At 43.7% G+C, this 20,415-nt stretch overlaps 8 protein-coding genes across 8 annotated transcripts; 3 read left to right on the forward strand and 5 right to left on the reverse strand.

Annotated features, from left to right (window-relative positions):
* Window positions 1-793: 793 nt before the first annotated feature.
* Window positions 794-2,539, reverse strand: V865_001564 (uncharacterized protein; the record flags this gene model as incomplete). Its single annotated transcript, XM_066225382.1, has 9 exons — window positions 794-879; window positions 945-977; window positions 1,115-1,214; window positions 1,325-1,464; window positions 1,561-1,661; window positions 1,738-1,991; window positions 2,080-2,168; window positions 2,257-2,287; window positions 2,375-2,539. 9 exons carry the CDS (start codon window positions 2,537-2,539, stop codon window positions 794-796), a joined length of 999 nt encoding a protein of 332 aa, XP_066081479.1.
* A 670-nt stretch (window positions 2,540-3,209) lies between these two features.
* Window positions 3,210-5,062, reverse strand: V865_001565 (uncharacterized protein; the record flags this gene model as incomplete). The annotated part of the gene is made up of 11 exons (XM_066225383.1): window positions 3,210-3,295; window positions 3,355-3,387; window positions 3,465-3,564; window positions 3,668-3,807; window positions 3,907-4,007; window positions 4,102-4,148; window positions 4,200-4,343; window positions 4,396-4,484; window positions 4,545-4,575; window positions 4,644-4,850; window positions 5,042-5,062. 11 exons carry the CDS (start codon window positions 5,060-5,062, stop codon window positions 3,210-3,212), a joined length of 999 nt encoding a protein of 332 aa, XP_066081480.1.
* A 588-nt stretch (window positions 5,063-5,650) lies between these two features.
* V865_001566 (lactoylglutathione lyase) lies at window positions 5,651-6,818 on the forward strand (the record flags this gene model as incomplete). The annotated part of the gene is made up of 5 exons (XM_066225384.1): window positions 5,651-5,761; window positions 5,852-5,892; window positions 6,004-6,116; window positions 6,249-6,409; window positions 6,756-6,818. 5 exons carry the CDS (start codon window positions 5,651-5,653, stop codon window positions 6,816-6,818), a joined length of 489 nt encoding a protein of 162 aa, XP_066081481.1.
* Window positions 6,819-7,335: 517 nt separating this feature from the next.
* Window positions 7,336-9,247, forward strand: V865_001567 (uncharacterized protein; the record flags this gene model as incomplete). Its single annotated transcript, XM_066225385.1, has 8 exons — window positions 7,336-7,351; window positions 7,424-7,462; window positions 7,522-7,537; window positions 7,610-7,669; window positions 7,760-7,936; window positions 8,009-8,409; window positions 8,482-9,129; window positions 9,204-9,247. 8 exons carry the CDS (start codon window positions 7,336-7,338, stop codon window positions 9,245-9,247), a joined length of 1,401 nt encoding a protein of 466 aa, XP_066081482.1.
* Window positions 9,248-9,490: 243 nt separating this feature from the next.
* Window positions 9,491-12,412, reverse strand: V865_001568 (uncharacterized protein; the record flags this gene model as incomplete). Its single annotated transcript, XM_066225386.1, has 13 exons — window positions 9,491-9,574; window positions 9,642-9,761; window positions 9,832-10,230; window positions 10,293-10,667; window positions 10,736-10,819; window positions 10,895-11,045; window positions 11,113-11,168; window positions 11,227-11,321; window positions 11,394-11,503; window positions 11,566-11,654; window positions 11,724-12,064; window positions 12,139-12,249; window positions 12,370-12,412. The coding sequence occupies 13 exons, from the start codon at window positions 12,410-12,412 to the stop codon at window positions 9,491-9,493; spliced, it is 2,058 nt and encodes a 685-aa protein (XP_066081483.1).
* A 281-nt stretch (window positions 12,413-12,693) lies between these two features.
* Window positions 12,694-16,961, forward strand: V865_001569 (uncharacterized protein; the record flags this gene model as incomplete). Its single annotated transcript, XM_066225387.1, has 15 exons — window positions 12,694-12,854; window positions 12,947-13,823; window positions 13,900-14,262; window positions 14,326-14,591; window positions 14,664-14,754; window positions 14,818-14,992; window positions 15,060-15,383; window positions 15,447-15,520; window positions 15,579-15,679; window positions 15,744-15,832; window positions 15,894-16,057; window positions 16,127-16,201; window positions 16,265-16,391; window positions 16,458-16,515; window positions 16,589-16,961. The coding sequence occupies 15 exons, from the start codon at window positions 12,694-12,696 to the stop codon at window positions 16,959-16,961; spliced, it is 3,318 nt and encodes a 1,105-aa protein (XP_066081484.1).
* Window positions 16,962-17,194: 233 nt separating this feature from the next.
* V865_001570 (uncharacterized protein) lies at window positions 17,195-18,592 on the reverse strand (the record flags this gene model as incomplete). The annotated part of the gene is made up of 6 exons (XM_066225388.1): window positions 17,195-17,243; window positions 17,314-17,618; window positions 17,723-17,851; window positions 17,949-18,076; window positions 18,162-18,312; window positions 18,440-18,592. The coding sequence occupies 6 exons, from the start codon at window positions 18,590-18,592 to the stop codon at window positions 17,195-17,197; spliced, it is 915 nt and encodes a 304-aa protein (XP_066081485.1).
* Window positions 18,593-18,846: 254 nt separating this feature from the next.
* On the reverse strand, window positions 18,847-20,295 carry V865_001571 (uncharacterized protein; the record flags this gene model as incomplete). The annotated part of the gene is made up of 7 exons (XM_066225389.1): window positions 18,847-18,984; window positions 19,035-19,117; window positions 19,196-19,472; window positions 19,553-19,674; window positions 19,771-19,895; window positions 19,961-20,106; window positions 20,173-20,295. The coding sequence occupies 7 exons, from the start codon at window positions 20,293-20,295 to the stop codon at window positions 18,847-18,849; spliced, it is 1,014 nt and encodes a 337-aa protein (XP_066081486.1).
* Between the last annotated feature and the right edge of the window lie 120 nt (window positions 20,296-20,415).

The following is a 20,415-nucleotide window of genomic DNA, read 5'->3' on the forward strand; positions in this document are numbered from 1 at the left end:
CAATCACGACAAGAAACAGGATCACTCCGGTTTATCCGGCTTAACTTACAGCTTGTCAGTTACCCGGTGGAGGTGGTCCACTTGGAGTGTCATACATACCGGTAACGGATTATGTACTCAGGATGGAGTTCCGAAAAGAATTCTTGATTGATAGATGGACACTCACCATGGGATGTCCCTCGATATCGAAATCATCACATAACCTCTTAGCTTCATCCAACATCTCTTTAACCTCTTCAGGAGCGAAGAAAGACGGTAAGAGTAGATATCCATCGGATCTCCATTGTTCGAGTTGAGAGGGGGCGAGGACGTTTAGCATAGTTATTGGTAAATGTGGGTTTACAATTAGGTATGAGATAAAGGCAAAAGAGAAGGATGGAAGGGGATAATGGGGAGTAGACGATGAGGACAGGAAGAGTTGATGAGAAGATTGATCGAGTTTAAGTGTGTGTATGCGAATGCCTCTTGAAATAGGTACAGTATACAATGTTCTTGTATGCTTCTGTCTCACTTGACTCGTTGATGATACTTCACGTGTCGATCTGTCAGTTTCACACTCGACGTGTAGACACAAATCAGATTGCTACTCGTACAATCATGAATGTCCTGGTAAGATGATAACAATCACGACAAGAAACAGGATCACTCCGGTTTATCCGGCTTAACTTACAGCTTGTCAGTTACCCGGTGGAGGTGGTCCACTTGGACAAATCAAAGTACATGCATGCAACAGTCTGCAACGCTAGCCAGAAAGCCTCTTCTACGTACAACGTCAGACATGAGACATCAGACATCAGACATCAGACCTGTTATATGGTAATCCAGCTGAAAGACCTCCATCTACGGGTATAACCTGACCATTGATGTAAGACGACTCGTCTGCGAAATTACGATGACCATTCGTGAGTGAAGCCCACTTAGTGTTGATCAACAGATTCACTCACCCGAAGCCAAGAACAGAGCGGTATGTGCTACCTCTGTGAACGAATGGAACGATTGCATTGTCAGATAAGACATACTTCAGTATCATATTTTATCATATTTCTATTTGTAGTCGGATATGTACAGTACGAGGATACTTCATTGTACTGCACGTTACGGTCAGAGTACTCACCAATTGGCAAACCCTGCCTTTGTAAGGGGTTCAAAGATCCCATTTGATCAAGGCTTCCAGCTTCTTTGGCAAGTGTAAAGAGGGGTTTGGTCATGTCGGTCTAGATTTCCATTGCGAATTAGTACTACATACTACTTACTACTGATACATCGATGCACAGTGTACATGTAGCATAAAGATGTCAAATCGTCTCAACTCAACTCGACTCACCTCTATGAGCCCTGGAGCAATCGCATTGACCCTCACTCCTTTACCCATTAGATAGTATGCGGAAGTCTGAGTCAGAGAGTTGATAGCTACCTTGGAAGCTGAATAACCCAATGTACCAGCATTGGCTTTAGATCCAGCGACTGAAAACAGTGATACGAGTATTCACATATCACATATCAATGTTACGATTCTTTCGTTAACGCATTCGAGTAATGTGATGGGTTGACTTGACTTACTTGAAGAGGTCAATACGATCGATCCTCCAGGTAGAACCTTACCTTTTTGGGGACATATGTGTTTCATAGCTTGAGAAGCATATTTGATAGCTAAGAAAGCACTGTCGTCGTACGTCACGAGTTCAGCATGGAGTATGTGACATCAGCCGACCAGTAGGAAGGGACAAGATGACTCACCTCATCGTGTTTATCCTTATCAACTCTGCAAATTCTTCTTCCCCCACTTGATCAACAGGTCTCAAGAAACCTTTGAGCTCCATTAGACTTTTGGTCTTGTCGTCGATCTCCACGGCAACAGGGAAAGAAGGTTTGATATGATGTAGACCTGCATTGGCAAAGAAGAAATCTAATTTGCTTTCTTGATTGATCACTTGATTTAAAAGTTTCTCAATGGTCGATGCAGAGGTACAATCTCCTACGACGATTGTAATCTAAAGTGGTACATATCATAAATATAAATGATGGGTTCCAGTATTGTATATAAACATAACCACTGGATGGGAATTGTGTTTGACTTACTTTAGTCTTTGGGTAATTCTCAGTTAACCAGTCTTTCAAATGTCTCAAAAATTCATCTTGAATATCCAAGAGATATAAATGTCTTGCACCTAACCATACGTGATCAACTTACTGATTGTCAACACTTGCACATACCTCACGGTATGTATGTGTATCTTGTACTTCCAGTTGACTTACGTTCTTTAGCAAATAATGTGGCCGTAGCAGTCTATGTTACCGTATGTACGCCACGTATCAACATCATGGTGTTTATCTTCCAACTCATTGAATTCAACGAAGAGGTTTAAAGACTTACTCCAATTCCCTTCAAAGGTCCCACTCCAGTAATGACCCCCACTGCATCTTGCATCCTTCCTTTTCCAATATCCTTGTCTTCCTCTCTTTCCTTTACAGCTTGGAGAACATGCGATCGAATGCTAGGATCGATTGTCGAAACTCTGCTAAATCCAGGTAGCTTCATTCCTTTAGAATTGCTGTTAGAGAATACATGGGTTGATGTGGATAAGTGTCTGTCGGTAGAGCCAAGTCCAAATGCAAAGATTGGACCAGTTGAGCGTTTCAAAAGATGTTGAAAGCTTGTAAGAATTCTAGGTCTGGTCATTAACATTTCTTCGAATAGATTGAATACTGTAGATGGTATAACAAAGAATGTATGTACGGCTAATAATGTCCCAGTGATGGTGAGGACGGACACTTGGACGGCTAACTATATATACAATATTCATGCATGAACACCTTTTACGCTTTGACAGATAACCTTGACAGGATTCACTGACTGGCGATTCTGCTTTCACTGCAATAAGTATGAGAAGCCCCATCAACACGTTTTCAAACACCCCACTTTGGTCATCCCTGCACATAAATTAGGCTCGATCGACTAACAACACCGAGCTGTTGTAGTGTGACACTCATATCAAGGGACCGAAGGGGTTGTGTCACACAGGTGTGGGAATGATGCCAATTCTGGTCAGAACATATTCCGTTTTCGCCGTCCACAGACATAGACATCAGACGTCATGAGCAACTATCACACACACAGTAGAGTGTTGTGTCACACTATACACATACATACAGAACCATCTCTCAAAATACACAGGGATGCTCTGGTTTACGGACAACGCAAAATCAGATTACAATTTCATCTTGGCATATGGTACGCCTGCTGTCAGTCCACCATCTATCGGTATAGCTTGTCCATTAACGTATGATGAATCGTCTGGTTTACCTTGATAGTCAGCTTACATGAATGAATAGGTGGGCAAGAAAGTCACCTACCAGAAGCTAAGAACAGAGCTACCTGAGCTACCTCTATTGATCGAAATAGACATCATCAGGTTGTTACACTTTTTGATGCTTCAAGATGTGTCGTGCTGTACTGCACTTACCAGATCCCAAGCCTTGTCTATGAGCCGGGTTCAATACACCCATCTTATCGGATTTACCAGCCGCTTCTGCCAAGGTGAACATCCCTCTAGTCATGTCGGTCTACATCAAGATTCAAGAAACATCAGTTTGAACGATCGATCTAGCATTGCAGGCTCGTAAGAGGACCATGTGGCAAAGCGGCGAGTTTGATTGCCATACTCACCTCGATCAGCCCAGGACACAAAGCGTTCACTCTGATATTATAACCTGCCAAATCGTACGCGGCGGTCTGAGCCATTGAAACTACCGCTGCTTTCGACGCTGAATAAGGGATTGGACCAGCATTGGCTTTCAGTCCAGCGACTACGCAGTTGACAGGACCAAGATTAGCTGAATCCTCATACTCTCTACAAGGAATAATGGCCTGCATGGAGTGAATGAGGAATGGAAAGCCCGACTCACTCGAAGCTGTCAATATTATACTTCCACCAGGAACCTTTTTACCTTTCTCAGGCGATACGATCTTCATAGCTTCCGAAGCATACTTGATAGCTATAAAAACTCTGCTCAGGAAATTAGCAACAGTTCCAAACCAAAAACACTCGTATTTATCTTAATTTGTATTTTACAAGACCCAGGGTATTCTCGACAACTCACCCCAAAGCATTTATCCTCATGACCTCATCAAATTCCTTCTCATCAATCTTACTAACAGGTCTAGCAAGGGATTGCAGATCTCCTATAGCCTTGTTCACATCTGGTGTAGTGTTTCTAGGTCTGATTTGAGATACACCAGCATTGGCGAAGAAGAAATCTAAATGACCATTCTCTTCAATCGCCTGTGAGATAAGGTTGGATATCGTGGAGGGAGAAGCTGCATCGGCTTTGAGGATTGTAACCTGTCCAACTTTCATCAGCGTCGTAATGAGATCGACGATATTCACGATTTACCTTGGTAGATGGATATGTACTTTCCAACCATTTCTTGAGATTTGGTAATGCGGTATCATCGTAGTCTATCAGATATAGGTGTTTTACACCTACCAGAAATCAAGTATAGATAAGTATTATCATAAGTCACATATTTTGATGTCACTCACCGTCTCTAGCAAAAAGTTTCGCGGCAGCAGTCTACCCCTCTTCCTATCAGCCTACCATCCCCCTTCTTTCTCTTGATAGAATAGGTGTACTGTACTCACGCCAATCCCACTCTCAGGTCCTACGCCCGTGATAACTCCCACCTTGCCATTCAACTTCCCGCTACCCTTTGTACTTTCAGCCCGTCGTCTGACACCCTCCAAAGCCTCTTTTCGTATTTCCTTGAATTGCGCTGCACCCGACGAGCCTGCAGGTCCACCTCGGGCAGTGCCAATCGTCAAACCCTCTGTATTACCGGGAGCGGCAGACTGATCATTGAATGCATCGAGGTCAGTACTTTGCTGTAATCTCTATTTGGGTGTCATAATTGTACGAATACGAATGACTGATCTGGGGTTGATAGTAAGGGTACGAGTAGACTTTGTGGTTCTGATGGAGAGCATACTTGACGATGCCAAAGGGGAGAAGTGAACAGGAGAACAGGAGGAAGATGACTTACGGTGTGTTTGGTGTTGGTCATGTTGTTGATGATGATGGTGGCAGTGAAAGTGGGGGAAATTTGATGGTCAAAGGAAGGGTGGGATAGGGTACACACACACAAAGGTAATGGTTCAATTTGGAACAGGGTAGATATCTAGATCAGTGCGGATTATTGATGGTGATGGGCAGTTGGTCTGAAAGTCTGACTCAAGTTGTCGAGATCCATATAACCATAAGCTTTGAGGTGGACAGTAAGACGGTGTTGACCTGCTAACACGCAGTATCCATCTTACCCTCCCTCCTTGGAACAGTCAACATGGAACCCATCTGCAAATGCCATATGCATCTGCACCATGCATCGGCTGATAGGGTAACCGGGCCATGTCGTTGAGTTGCGAGGATCCGGACAATCCGGGGACATCCACGTGTACTTGTATCACCTCCACTCTTCTCTCAACCCCTCTCAACGTCATTCGCCCAAACAGGACACATAGACAGCATATATTCACCCCAGCATCCTTCCATCATCTTCTGTCATCGTTTAGTTCATCTCGGTCCAATTCAAATGATCACCTCTTCACTACTCAAGCTCAGAAATACACCTTACACCAAACAGATCATATCCAGGATGTCATCATCAGCTACCAACACCGCTACTTACAAATTCAACCATACCATGCTCAGGATCAAAGATCCGAAGGTTTCGATCCCTTGGTATGAGAAGGTATTGGGTATGCAGGTGAGTCCTTACGACAGGATCTCACAGTCTATGTGTATATGCCTAAGTGGGAGTATGGAATGTGCGACTGATGTTTGATGGCTCAAAAAGAAATTTAAAGAATCTCCAGGTGGTGATTTTACCAATTACTTGTAAGTCGTTCAAACTAATTGATAAAGCGACCAACTACCATCGATGGACCTTGAATCTTATGACAACATTCAACGCTGACTCGTTGGATCCATTTTTCTTAATTCACTTAGCCTCGCCTTCCCAGCTGGATTTGGCGATAAAGCGAACGCCTCAGATGACGAGAAAGCTTCAGTCCAATTGAACAGAGAAGGTGTATTGGAATTGTGTCACAACTGGGGTACAGGTGAGTCCGATTGTCTGTAGGTTCAACTCAGGTGTATAAAGGTATACCAGTCATAACAGAAGACCGTCATATCATCGAAAAGAAAAAGAAAACAGGATTCTTCAGCTAACGCTCATTCTTTCCCTATGGCAGAATCCGATCCAAACTTCAAAGGTTATGCATCAGGTAACGAGGAGCCTGGAAGAGGCTTCGGACATATCGCAGTAACTGTCGACAACCTCGAAGCTGCCGTCAAGAGATTTGACGAGCTGGGTGTAAAATTCAAGAAGAGACCCGAGGAGGGTAAGATGAGAGTGAGTATTTGTTCGGAAGCGATAATGGCGGTGCATAAGAACCAACGAGGGAGAAGGGGACGGTGCTGATGAAGGCGAATGATGATCGAAGTTTCATGGATGAATGGGTGATCTAGTCAAGATCGATCATGCCCCTTGCCTCTTCTGAGAGGTTTTGGGAGTTTGGCTTCCAATAAGGAATGTCAAGGTGAATGGAGTGTCCAGCAGATTCCCAGATTCCCGTGCTAAACCACCCTAAGGAATGTCGCAAGAGAGAAGCGGAGCAGGGGACGAGGGTGAGATGAGGGGAGCGTGTCGATGCTCGAGGAAGGTAGCTAATATCGATTTTGTCTTCTTTTACCCAAAGCACATCGCGTTCATCTATGATCCTGATGGATACTGGATCGAGATTCTCGCTCAACAAAAATAAGCTGGATCGATTCCGCTAAGGATCGATTGCATGCAATATCAGGATGATAGTCACAGAGGTGTTGACGGAAAGCAAGGGAAATCAAGGGTAATCAAGGGTAAGAAGAAGCAATCAAGTACCAGGTAGTTCTTATGCATCAGATGAATTGTCGATTGTCCAACGAAGATTATCGAACTTCTTTCTTGGCACATTTACATCAGCTTTCATGAGCACTGTTGCTCTGTTCCCTCCATAGTGGATTACCGCTCAACGATTTGGACTTGATATATGCGCTGCGCATTGCTTCCACTTTGTTACTTGCAAATCAAAGGGCTATCCCGCACGTGCCTCTTCACCGACACGTGGCATGTTATGACGTTGGCGGCAAAGTACTCTCAACTCTCACCTCACCATGGATGATTGTCCTCTCATGTTCCTCCATATCTGTATCTGTACCTTCACTCTTGCAATACCTGACATCTCAAGTCTTCCTAAGCGTCAGCGCAGGGTATCCCGGTTTATAGGACATTTCGTCAAGATGGATCTAGTACCTTGTACGTCTCAATATAGTAAAGGCAAACGTTCCCGAAAGATATACTGAGATCTTTCCTTGTTTACACCTTCAGTCATGTACTTTGAGAGGCAGGAAAAAGGGTCATTACTATGTAAGCTGGTGATTCACACCTTTAAAATTCATACACTAACAGTCTCTTGCCCGAATCAGGCGCTCAGCATTGCTTGTAAGCTTTCTCACAACCTGTCCTCCGGCTGACACCCACGGATTAAGCTTACCTATCTTCCTCGTTTTCCAGGAATAATGTCCTTCAACAATTCACATATACAGAATGGGATCTTGCAGATATAGCCAAAAAGTATGTCCATCCTATGACCTCACCTCTACTCTTCACTTCTCGTATTGATTAATTTGGCTGATATGAGTATGTATTTATACAAAATCACAGATTGGACCAAGCTGAAAATGCTACTTTGGACGTATCTCATCAGCTCAAGAAATCATACAATTTCGATGATACTGGTTATTTCTCTATATCAGTCTTGGAAAGGGCCCTGGAAGTTTGGGACTTAAGTTTGGTTAGATGGAGAGGTGAAGCTATGAGGGAATACCAAGAACATCCAGAGTAAGTCTCCTTCTTCCTCCCCCAATTTGCATACAACGCTAACTTGCTTTTATCCGTCTACTCTCTTTTTAGAGAGCAAGTAGCGTTCATCCTTAATTTATCATCTCACTGGTTTCCCCTTCGACGATTTTCTACATTTCCACCTCACTCATCAGCTACTAAAAGATGGTACAACCTCAATTCATTCTTACCTCAACCGGAGTGGATTTCACCTACCTATCTGAGAATGGTCCTCACACAAGCTGAACAAGAAGGTTACTCGGTCTTTGTAGTTCGTAAGACCGTAGTGGGAACTAGGGAAGGTGAAGATGCAGGTGAAGGTCAAGGGTGGCAGGATGGTGGTATAGGTGTCTTACCTGAATGTATGGCAGATACGATGGCTGTAGAATTGGGTGAACCGGTTGGTAGATCCGGTGCTAGTGGGAGTATGTTCTCTCAACCTCCTTCTAGCGCTACAGGAGGAACCGCTGGACGTAAGTATTCCCTTTCACCATAGCGTATCTAAAATCTGACGTTATGTCGATGATTTGGTCTGGATATACTAGCTTCCCATGCTGGGACATCAATCAATCCAGATACTCCCTCTGTCGATTTCCCTTCTTCCTCCGGTGCGGGCCCATCCTCACCACCTGTCCCGCGAAGAAGAAGGAGGCAAGAAGATTTAGTTCCTGAAGATCCTGTTGCTATCGATTCAGACGAATATAGTAGACCAGCAGTGACACGTACAAGACAATCATCCAATCGATCTACCCCCGGTCCAACCCCCGCAGTGGATATATTCGATAATCAGACTTTCCCCTTGGACCACGGTGATGGAGATGAAGATGAAGAGATACATTCCGAGGAAGCTGAAACTGAAGGAAGAGTTGGTACAGCCAGAGAAGATATATTCGGATACACAGGACCGACAGATTTCCAATTCCATTCAAGAAGTTATGACGATGAAGATGAAGCTTTACAAGCTGCGTTAAAAGCTTCAATGAATGATTTACCGCCTGGTTGGGAACCTCCTCCGGAATTACCACCGAAAATAGAAACTCCCATTCTCAAATCACCTGAAACTACCACTTCTACTTCGGTGGTACCCCCTGCGCAGCCTGCGGAATTTAAATCTACCAAGAAGGAAGAACAGAAAGATGTTGAGGATGAAGAAGAGGATGCGGATGATGGACCAGCACATGAACCGTCTCCAGGTGAGCTTATCCTGCATGTCAAATCGGATCAAGCGGAGTTTGAGCTGACTTTTTTGGTTTTTCGGATGAAATAGAGGAAATTCGTAGACGAAGATTAGCCAAGTTCGGTGGACAGTGAACCGATAGAATATTTTTTTTGTACTGTATGAGAAATCCAAATATAAAGAGGACTATGATTTTTATAGTGTAGCATGTAAAGCCGTTGATTTTTCATTGAGATTTGAACTTCTTAAATGAATAGCATTATCAAGGAAATGCATATAGAATACAATCATGTCTCTTTTATTTCTCAATACTATCAGTAACCAAAACCAATCCCAATCATTGATGAATTCATCATTGAGGCAGTTCTGAACTCGGATCAAGGATGTATAGATACAGGAGGATGAGCATTGGAATCACTAGCAGCCATTGTGTTCCATAGTACGAACAGTATCAAAATATGCTATGTACCGGGATCGAACTCATCAGCAGATGGATCATTGAGTACCAAAGCGTAAGACTTGACTCACCAGAGACGCAGCATACAGTATGAACAAGCTCCTAGCTCTCTTATTACCTATTATAGCTCTCGTCAGGGAGAAAACACCTCTTTCGAGTGGGTTCAGCGCTTGTATAGCTCTTTGTGCTTCCTACGAGCCATCAGATTATTCAATAAGTCATTGCGTTAACCCATCAATTGGAGAACAGACAATTACTCACTCTACCTTTAAACGCTTCGAAAGGATTCAAACTCTCATCATATTTATCTTTATATTTCCCAATCTCGTCATCTCTCCTCGCTCCAATCCCTACTCCAACACCATTCAATCCACCCCTTGTTGAACTTCCCGGAACATTATAACCACTTATACCATTTGGATTGTTATTATTGTTGGAAGAATTACCGTAAGAACCCATATATCTAACTTTCTCATATAATTTGAGATTATCAGCTTGAAGGGATTTAATCTCCGTACGAAGATCAGATATGATCTCGAATTGTTTTCTTAATTCTTCTTCTAATTCGGCGTTACGTTGTCTGAACCTATCCCTTTGGGAGGTAACGATAGGTAGGATAGAATTGTCTTGAGCTTGAGTAGCAGGTGATGCTCGACCGTCCTGACAGAATATAACACATCAGCACCTGATTCAATCATTCGATGTACGTATATGACACTTACAACTTTCGAACCACCAATATCCAATCCTTGTAATCCCTTTCCTTCCTTTTCATTATCATCTTTATTATTGATATTCATCAAATCATTCTCCAACTTTTCCACCAAACTCAATTGCTTGTTTAGGTCCATCTGGAGATTCTCAATGATCTCATCCGTCTTTGAATGTTCAGAATTCAACTCTTCATATGATACTCTCAACTTGGTAAGATCTTCTAACAATTTTCGGTTCTTGGATACTAGCAAATTTTCAAGTGATCGATTAGACGATTTGTTGGCTACTGTCGCATTTGGGTCAGGTAATTTTAAAGAAAGTCCAGATTGTTCATAGTCTTCTTCGTCCTCTACATCTGAATCTGCTCCTGAAAATTCAACGTACTACATACCAGACGTATGTATTAGCTGGATTCATGAGCGAGACACAATGCAGAAAAGAGCTAACTCACTTTCATAATCTCCAATTCTCTCTTAATTTCATCGTAATCACCATACTGCTTCACCTTATTCTTGAGATTCTGAATCTCATTAGCCTACTCATCAGTTTGCAGACAGATCAGCTGATACATCCCTCCCACGTCGTCCAGCTGATACCTCGTTGGACGTACCTGAGAAGCGACCTCTTTGGCCAATTCATCTTCCTTTTTCTTCGCCGCCTTCTCAGATTCGGCTTTTTGCTCTTTGATCTGATCCAACGCTCTGAGTAATCTAGAGGCTTCCGCTTCCAGCTCTTCGATCTGAGATTCAAGAGCTTTGACCCTGAGAACGACAAGGACGCAATGGTCAGCTTCATGGAACGATGGCTAGGATCGTGGATAGAACTTACTTTTCAGCTTGTTGAGATCCACTTCGAACGGATTCTATCTCCGATCTTAACAATTCCTATAGGTGTACTCGTCAATGTCGGACTTAGATTGACACCCCAAAGGATAAAACTCACATTCCTCCTCTCAACAGTAGCCACTCGCTCATTGGCTCTTGATAAATCAGCAGCTACCATATCCAGTTCTGCTAATCTAGCAGCTACGTCTTGTTCTGTTTATGACATGATACGTCAGCTTGATCAATGTCAGGATAGGCAAGAGGGAAGCTATGTCGATCACTCACCCTGCCTCTGACTTGCATCCATCAATTTAGCTTGAGTACTTTCGTTCGAGGAGTGCATATCTCTTAATTGATTTCGAACGGTCTCTACCTGTCTTTGCAGGTCTTTCTCCCTAAGTGCGATATCTAGTGTGAGTGTTGACCATGATATCAGCTATCGGTAGAGAGCACTCACCTCTCTTCATAATTACGCATTCTCTCATCGTATTCCGCATTGAGTTCATTCTCTTTCTGGTTTACTCTTTCCTGAATTAACTCTTCCATCTAACAAGACAAGTATTTCTATGATTAGCTCCGCTCTTATTTCCGTTCATAACATGAAATGTGACATACCTTCTCTTCAATCTGCTCCACTTTATTTTCAGCTTTCTTCCTCCTGTCCTCGGAATCCTTGTACTCTTTCAGATTGTTCTTCAGATCATGATTCTCCTCCCTCAATCTGCTCAATTCAGATTCTAAGACCCTCGCCTCTGCGATCTTAACAGTTTGATCGACGGCCGCGTCCAACAGTGGATAAGGATCTGGAGCATCTGCAAGTAATTTGTAGACATTTAAGAAGGACGTCTCGGATACTTTCGATCGACGAGTGAGGGAATCAATCTCTCCTTGATAGGCTTTTAGGAGGACTTTGATGGCGCTGAATTTCTCTGCATCGTCTGGAAGCTTCTTGAATTCTATAGACGATCAAATAATTAGTATGGTATTGTCTCATGACTGGTCAATATGGATTGTTAGTCATTGCACTCACCCCTCGTTTGCTCAGCTAACTTCTTCCTACCTACAAGGTTCTCTTTCTGGTTTTCTACCAACTCCAATGCTGTTGAGTCGAGCGATTTCTGCAGCTCCGACAGATTGATCTCTGTTATACATGGGATGTATCAGTGCATCGTCCCTCACGTAGCATAATGGCAATTTGGTATAGTGCAGAGGCAGATACCCGTCATGTGAGAAGGAAGATAATGTGAATCATGTCACTCACCCTTCCATGTCGTCAAAGCAGCAGAGAAGTTTTCTTCCGCCATGGTGAGGTTCTTATGACTATCCCAGTAGTTTAATTGAGTGGTAAGGTATGACCAAGGTGGATGATGTGAGATTGATATTGTACAGTATACGGTGTATGTATGTATCTGAGAAAGTTGAGAATGGTCAAGTAAAGTAGTGACACGCTCATATGCCAGGGTCCGTGCTCGTCGCGTGTACCACGACAAGGTTGCTTGATTTGTTATTGTTTTTGCTGATACTCCTCACATCTCACATTCCTTGTCCCTCAACCAAGCATGCTATCAACCCAGTGACAACACAGATGCAGACATCTTCATCCTCATCGTCCACTTCGAGGAACGATACCGCTTCTCGATTTGCCAACGTGGATCTGGATATAGTCGAGAGGATAATCGCAAGGGGCAGACACGCGACTACCTTTCTTCAGATATACAGACCCTATGCAGAGGTATTGCAAGAGTGGTGGGTTCCATGTTCCCGATACATACATGTACATTGAGCTGACTGTCATACTGACCTCCTGACTTCCTGCTGTCCCCCATTTTCCTTCATAGCGGTATATCCGAAACGAATGATTCGCTCTATTATGGCTTCCTACTCAAGCTTGGAAATATCAAAGGTCCTACTTGGGCTGATAAGTGGGAAATTTGGAAGACCAATGGATCGTTCCGAACAAATCACTCGAATTCACGATCGCCATTGGAGGAGGAGGAAGACGGAGATACAGAAGAAAATGAGGAAGACGACCTGGACCAAGATGACCATTCATTCTCACAATCGCAATTACCAGGTCTACGAGCAAGAGTACCTTTCTTAGCTTCAGCTTCGTCAGATCTAGATGAGGGGTTCGCACCGTCAAATCATGAATATCAAAACGAAGGTGTGAGCTTCATCAATCAGCTCAGACCAAGTCCTCGAAAAGAAATACGACTGTCCAGACGGCGAGAACGCAGTCGCATCCATGAAAAAGGAGGATATAGTAGGAATGGCAATGTGTCAAGATCATTAGTTGGATACACACCTGATCAATCCTTCAATGGTGATAATCATACAGATGATCTCTTAGATTTCGATCCTCCTATCAGGACTTCAACCCCTATTGGTCGATCACCAAAATATCAACAGCACAGTAGTACAAACCCACCTGCATATTCCGATTCTATCTCAGTATCAGATACGAACCAACTGGTAGATCAAGCTACAGAAGATTTCTCTGCTTTAGGTCTTGGATTCGTCACTCCTAAGCCCAAAAACCAAAGCATATACTCGCCTGTGGTACTGAACGAACCTGAACGAAGCTGGGGAGATAGGATTGATGAGATCACTGAGGGTGAGAGAAAGTGCATGGAGAAGAAGGCAGATGATTTTTATAATCTTGGATTGATGGGTAGATGTTGGGATATGTGGTTTAAGACGTCGGAATTTTATCGGGTAAGCAACTTGCCCTTCTCTAACCTGAGCAATCAAGATTCGTCGACTGTATGGACTGACCGAGTCGTGTTTCTAGGTAACGTACAAGAACATCCCAATCGCTCGCGATAACCTCCTACTTCGTCAAGTGATTGAGAAATGGACAAAGGCAACTCGATATCAACTCTCATTACCTGGGACAGCAGACCAACATCGTCAATTACATCTCAAATTATCTGTGATGCGTAAATGGGCAGAGAGGATCAAGGAGAAACGGCTCAGCCTACTTGAGAGCAAATGGACGGCAGAGCAAAGGTTAAAGGAGATCTTTGAGTTATTCCAGGTATGGAAAGTTGGGGCGGAGAGAAGGAGAACGGAAAGGTGGAAAGTTGATGTGGCACAGAGGGAGTCGCGGTTTGTGAATGATCGTGATACGCGAATTATGCGGAACGGCCTCAAAGTGAGTTTTCGAAAATTCCGATTGTACGATGTGAGCTGATCATCATAGATTTTGTTACTATAGTTCTGGCAAATCGAAAGTCTCGGTAGACAAATTGCGAGAGATCGAGAACGACGCTTGTTACATGGGGTTTTCGAAGAATGGTATGATCAAGCAAACAGGAAAAAGGAACTGTATACCATACTTGGTAATATCGAACAACGACGCTTGCGAGATGCTTTTACCAAATGGAGAAGAAAGAGTGTACTTCAGCCGAGAGAAGAAAAGATAAGAAGGGTTCATGAGATGGATTTAGTACAGAGAGTATGGGATGATTGGCAAAAATCAAGGTAAGTGGGGTTCAGCCCCCAACCTCCCTCACTCTCAGTCAGCTTACCGATTTCCTTTGAATATCAATGCAGCTGGCAAGCGAGACAATCATCGGTTTTTGATCGCAGACGTTTATTGTTGATGGTACTTGACAGATGGAGGATTGCAAGATTACATCAACAGGTGAGCTGCCTGATATCAGACTCGACCAACGATAGCTCATGCTGATAAATGAATGATACTTAGAGTTTCGAAAGGAAAGCTCTGATATATGACAAAACCCGTCTTCTGGACAAAGCATTCAGGCGATGGAGGATAGAATCCTGGGGGAGATTACTGGTGCAAGCTAAGGAGAAGAGATTACAGGAGAAAGTTTGGACGAGATGGAAAGATAGACAAGATCATCTGAAGAGACTAGATAGTAAGCTGTACCTCTTCTTCGTCGGTTTCATAAAGTCTTAAGCTTATAAATGGTTATCCGTATCTAGACGTTGCCGACCAATTCGAAGAACGAAACAGATCCAACAATCTCCAAAGCCTCTTCTCACGGTGGCGCTCCGCTGTGGCAAGTCACCAAACTGATCGACTCCGAGCGGCATTGGTATACGAACAGAAAATGCAGGTCAAAGTGTTGGCTAAATGGCATAATTCAACTGCTATTATCAAGAGCAACCAGGGTTTAGCAGATAGGGCTCATGCGTTCTTCTTGCTGAGAACTGCTTTCAAAGCTTGGAGAACTGAAAATGCCCGTCAGAAAGGTGAAAGATGGTTTGAGAAGAAGAACAAGGAGAAGGTATACGAGGTATTTACCAGTAAGAGGAATTCAGATATATATTTGAGATCGTATTGGCGATGCTGACTGAACGTATTTCTAGAATGGAAAGTCATGACTGTCAAGTACAAAGACCTGGGTCAAAGGCAGATCGTTTTGAAAGATCATGCAAACAGGGTGAGTAGCAGTGCTACCATTGTGGAGTCCAGCTGACTTAGTTGTCTTTTTGATATAGGAAATCCTGAAAAGATCACTGGAGAGATGGACGAACCGAGTAATAGAAGTGAAAGATCGTGAATTGCGCATTGCTCGAGCGAGGGACGATCATGTCAAGAGGTCAGCTAGCGGTAACTGGTCTGCTGATATCCAAGCTGATTTTGAGACAAACACATTCAAATAGTCAATTACTGCAAAGATGGCGTGATAGGCTTTCTATCATACGGAGTAATCAGAAGAAAGCGGACGATACGCTCGAGATACGTGAACTAGGTAAGCTCAGTGTTGCACTTCAGCGCCAGCCAATCAGCTTATGCGATTGTTGAATTTGCAGAGAATCTTAGACCGGTATTCAGATCTTGGAGAGGTAGAGCCAAGAGACAGAAGAGATTACGTCTTACAGCTGAGACTTCCCTGATGGAGCGTGATCAAAAGTTGGTCAGAAGTGTTTTTGAAAGGTGGTATGAGAAGAAGAGGGAGAGAGATCTTGTGGAGATGGTGGGTCACTTGCCCTCTGTTCTTGACCTTGTGGTCATCGGTCTAATCAGCGTCTGCTTCGCTCTACAGGAGAAAGAAGTTGCCTTCTTACATGAGAATGTCATCCTATACGGGGTTATGGACAAATGGAAAGCCGGTACAGAGGTGAGTTAGCTATCCCGCGACTGAGTTCTGGAACAGACACTCATGAGAATACCTGGCGCATAGATCTTACCTGGTATAACAGCCGATTCATTACGTCTCAAAAGGAAGGCTTTGAATACTTGGTTGACTGCTCTGGCAAGGAAGAAGAGAGCGGATGATATGCAGAATGAGCGAGATCGGAAATTACTTGGTTAGCTTTCCGTCTCTATTTCAGTCACAAGGCGTGTCTTAGCTGACTCTTGAGCGTTCATTGTAGCTGAAATCTTTGGATTATGGAGAGATGCTACTGCCCGTAAAGCCGCTTTGAATGCAAGGTGAGTTTTTGACAACTATACATCATGTCCTGTAAGCCCTTGCCAAGTCTAATTTGAATGTGAACTCGTACAGGAGGATGAGAGGTAGATCTAGACCTTCTGCAGTATCAGATCGACGAACCTCCCTCAATCTACCCTTCTCTAGTACATCGGGCGGTAGAAGGGTTACCCCTATCACGACGACGTTCCCAAACCATGTTAGAAGGGATGAAGGTCGTCTGTCACCTGGTCTGGGGGTGAGAGATAATGAGACTGTACATTCCGAACCTGTTTATTCGAGATTACGGTCTGAATTAGGTTTAGGAACAACAAGGAGAAGAAGGAGTAGGGGTGAGAGTGAAGAACCTGAGTTGGGGATGGGGCAGAACGATTGGAATGATTTGTATAGACCTAGAAGTGGGAGTGAGATGATAAGAGCTTTGAGGGGGAATATACCTGGTCGGTAGATCTGTTGTATCACCAAACGACAATATTATGTGACGTGACGACATTGTACATGCAAGAGACTTCAGACTATTCTAATATCTAGATACCATGTATGATCTATTCAATTATATCTTACACATGTGAATTCTACCTTTCCATCCAGTTCTGATATCGTCGTTAATCGTTAAATCGTGAATCATTCCCTACCTTTCCCTTCTGAACAACACCAGTCGGGTAGATAGATCGTAGAATATTATACTTGAGGTAAAACATCCTTGGTTACCACATCATAATGACCAGGTCTAAGCAAAATATCAGCTTGCCTCTTACCATATTCCTATTATCCCGATATGAAAGACTTGACAAACACACCTATAAAGCAAAGTCAATGGTCTGCCTTGTTCACTCGTATCTTTCCCAAACTCCACCCAATTAATCACGCTATCCGCCTCCGATCCCAAATCGGATCTATCTAGATAGGCGATCCTAATTCCCACATTGAGCGCTTCGGCCAAAGCCATTATCTGAGCGTGATCAGCTTCTTTCCCGCAGGGTTCTACCTCCGAACGGCAAAAATCGTCTGTGGAAAGGGGGAGGAACGTAGTGGGCGATAGAAGGAATGGTGAGAAGAGGTCGGAGTGAGTTCGGATATATGAGGAAGTGATTAGACGCAGGGCCTGACATGGAGTGTAGTAGAGTCAGCTTCATATCAATGGAGCAATTATCGAATAAGACTTTTGGGTACAACATATTGAAAGTCAGAGACCGGTCAGTTACTCACGACAACAATACAATTTGATCTCTCTGGATCTTGTAGAGATTGGACAATCCCATATTCTGTGGAAGTAGATTCGCCTTCTTCTGCGAATGATCTGATTAGAGCCAACAAGGGGTCTAAGAATTCTTCGTACTAAGTAAGCCAAAGAGGGGTAAGTCAGCATATGGACTCATAGACAAGATTAAGAGATGTTGAGCTGGGTGTAAGTCGTATCATGGCGTAAACCCACAAGGTCCTTGTCGAATCCACAATGTTCCATCGCAGGTAAAGCTCTTTGAATATTCTCATAAGCCAAATTAGCCTCTAGTTGAGAGTCGTTCGAGTGCAAGACTCGGACCAGGTATGCCAATGTGAATGCTGCAGCACACAAATCAGCTACGTTGGTCACTACCATGCTAATTCGTTGCAATCGCTGAGAGTTGTTTTGAGAACAGGCACTCACATCGATAGAAACAATCACCATCACCCCTCGCTCTCCATACTTGATCCCAGCCATTTTCAGCTAACCAATCTAACTTCTTGAGTATTTGAGTAGAGCCCTTTTCGTACTCTTGACGTATGACTGAGAGAGGTACTGGGGTGCTTATCAATGGCTTCGAGTGAACCAAGTTAGCTGCGCACTGCATTCAATAGGTATAACGGAGTGATAGGATGAAATGAACTAGATTTCTAAGGGGTATAGGGATATCCCCTCGTCATCCAGTATTTATTCGTACCCACCTTGTTCATCTGATCCTCCTGATGATCCATCCCTTCCATCAGCTTCATGATCTCCTGATCAGTCAACGTCGACAGATCCGTATTCTCATCGATGACCCTTGGCTGTCCCTCTGCCGGAAGTTGGGTAGCTGCGGGATCTGGTCGCTCGCTCATCTTGATTTCGCGTCTGATATAATGATATGATGGATGTATTTGGATGATATGAATGGTCAAGGAGATATGAGATGAGGTTATGGTTTATCCTTTGATGCTATGCTGTCTTGGTCCTCGACTCGTCATGACGTTGTCTCAACATTACCCCGACATCCATGCTGCATCGCACTTTCCCACGGTGCATATACTCGCTTACCATTGCCAATCGCGAGCAGAAAGATTCAGATGCATTATTCTACAGGAGTCTACCTAGATCAATAGCTCTCTATTCCCGCTAACAACTTGGCTCTGTCAGATAATATAGGCCTTCTCAACGGTCTCAGTCTCTCATCTTCAGTCAGAGGTCCTAATGCTATCGACCCTGTCTCACGAAACAAGAGAGGGTCGTGGGACTGTAGTCACGCCAATCAGTACAAGTCTTTCTTACAGTGCGACCACTCACCGTTCCGATCAATTCATCCCAGCACTTCTTTCTACGCTCGAGAGCGTCTGGCTCGATATCTTTAGCAGGCTTATAGCAGACATCTGAGTCACATACGTGGAATGCCAACCCACACAGTCAGCCTCATCCAAATCTTTCTAAACCAGACTTCAACCACTCACAAGTGGCAACCCTAATCGAGTCACCCTCGGCATTCCCACCATAATGGATGGTCCTACTATCCCATAAAATCAAATCACCAGGTCCGGCTTCAATTTTCTTCCACTTGCATCCTCTGTCGTAGAACCATTGCATCTGCTCCTCGGTAGGTACAAACGAATCTCGCCATGACCATCCTTCAGCGGGTGCATCTTGATCGTGGGTCTCGAAGAATTCGTTATATAATTCAAAGGAACCTTCGAGGACTAGTAGACTCCCGTCTTTAGGTCCGACTTCGACCTGTCAATACCAAAGGGTGTAAACTACTCGTCTCGAGTCATACAGTATAGAAATCATTCGGGGCAAAAGGGGGGCCTTACCAGATTCATAATCCCTTGTATGCAATGCTTGTACCTCCTCAGAGGACTTTGATCGGTATGTGGCCAAGATTCTTTTTGGAAATTTGCATCTTTGTCAAATGGCAACGATACGTTTACTGCGTCTATATAGTACGACATGAGCTTATTGATATAATCAGTGCAGCCTGGATGGACTGGAGACTTTTCAAGCTAAGTCAGCCTCTTGCAGCTTAACTTACCAAAGGATACAAGTAACTCCTGAGTGTCCCAGATTTTCGAGAATACATCGATAATAGCTTGTTCAGACCTCACGTCCCATGCCCATTGTTCATGTTGGGCACCATGGCGATTGAATAATCCACCTCTACCGCAAATGGAACTTTAAGATTCGCAGATGTGACATGATCACAAGTCGTTGTCGTTACTCACCTCGAGAAAGCGGGTAGGTTCTCGGGTTTCCAAGTGGACCTATCGTCTCTCTTGAAACCTTTATTGAATCCTTCCAACCAATCAAATGCCCTTTTCACGTATTCTATTGATTTCTCTGAAGATAATACGTTTTTCACTACAGTATACTAGTCATGCAACAACAAAAACACAGTCAAGGTCAAGGTCTGAGTGTTCTTTGGGAAAACACTCACGCCTTGACGATCAAGTTCTGGGAAAGCATTTGTATTGGGGGTGGGATGAGCGCCCCTCAATTGTAAGATGGCTTGAGGTTGTGATCCCAACGTGGTCGTGCTGGTGAAGGTCTGTGTACTCATCTTCTAGGTGGGATGTGCGTAATTGCAAAAAGCAGTGATCACAAATAAGTTGGAGAAACTATTGAGATGCATTATTTATCATATTTGTGGGTAGTGCGAGCATGAAATATAGGCACCAAG

This window comes from Kwoniella europaea, chromosome 1, assembly GCF_036810445.1.
Source record: "Kwoniella europaea PYCC6329 chromosome 1, complete sequence".
In the NCBI taxonomy this organism is placed as follows: Eukaryota; Fungi; Basidiomycota; class Tremellomycetes; order Tremellales; family Cryptococcaceae; genus Kwoniella; species Kwoniella europaea.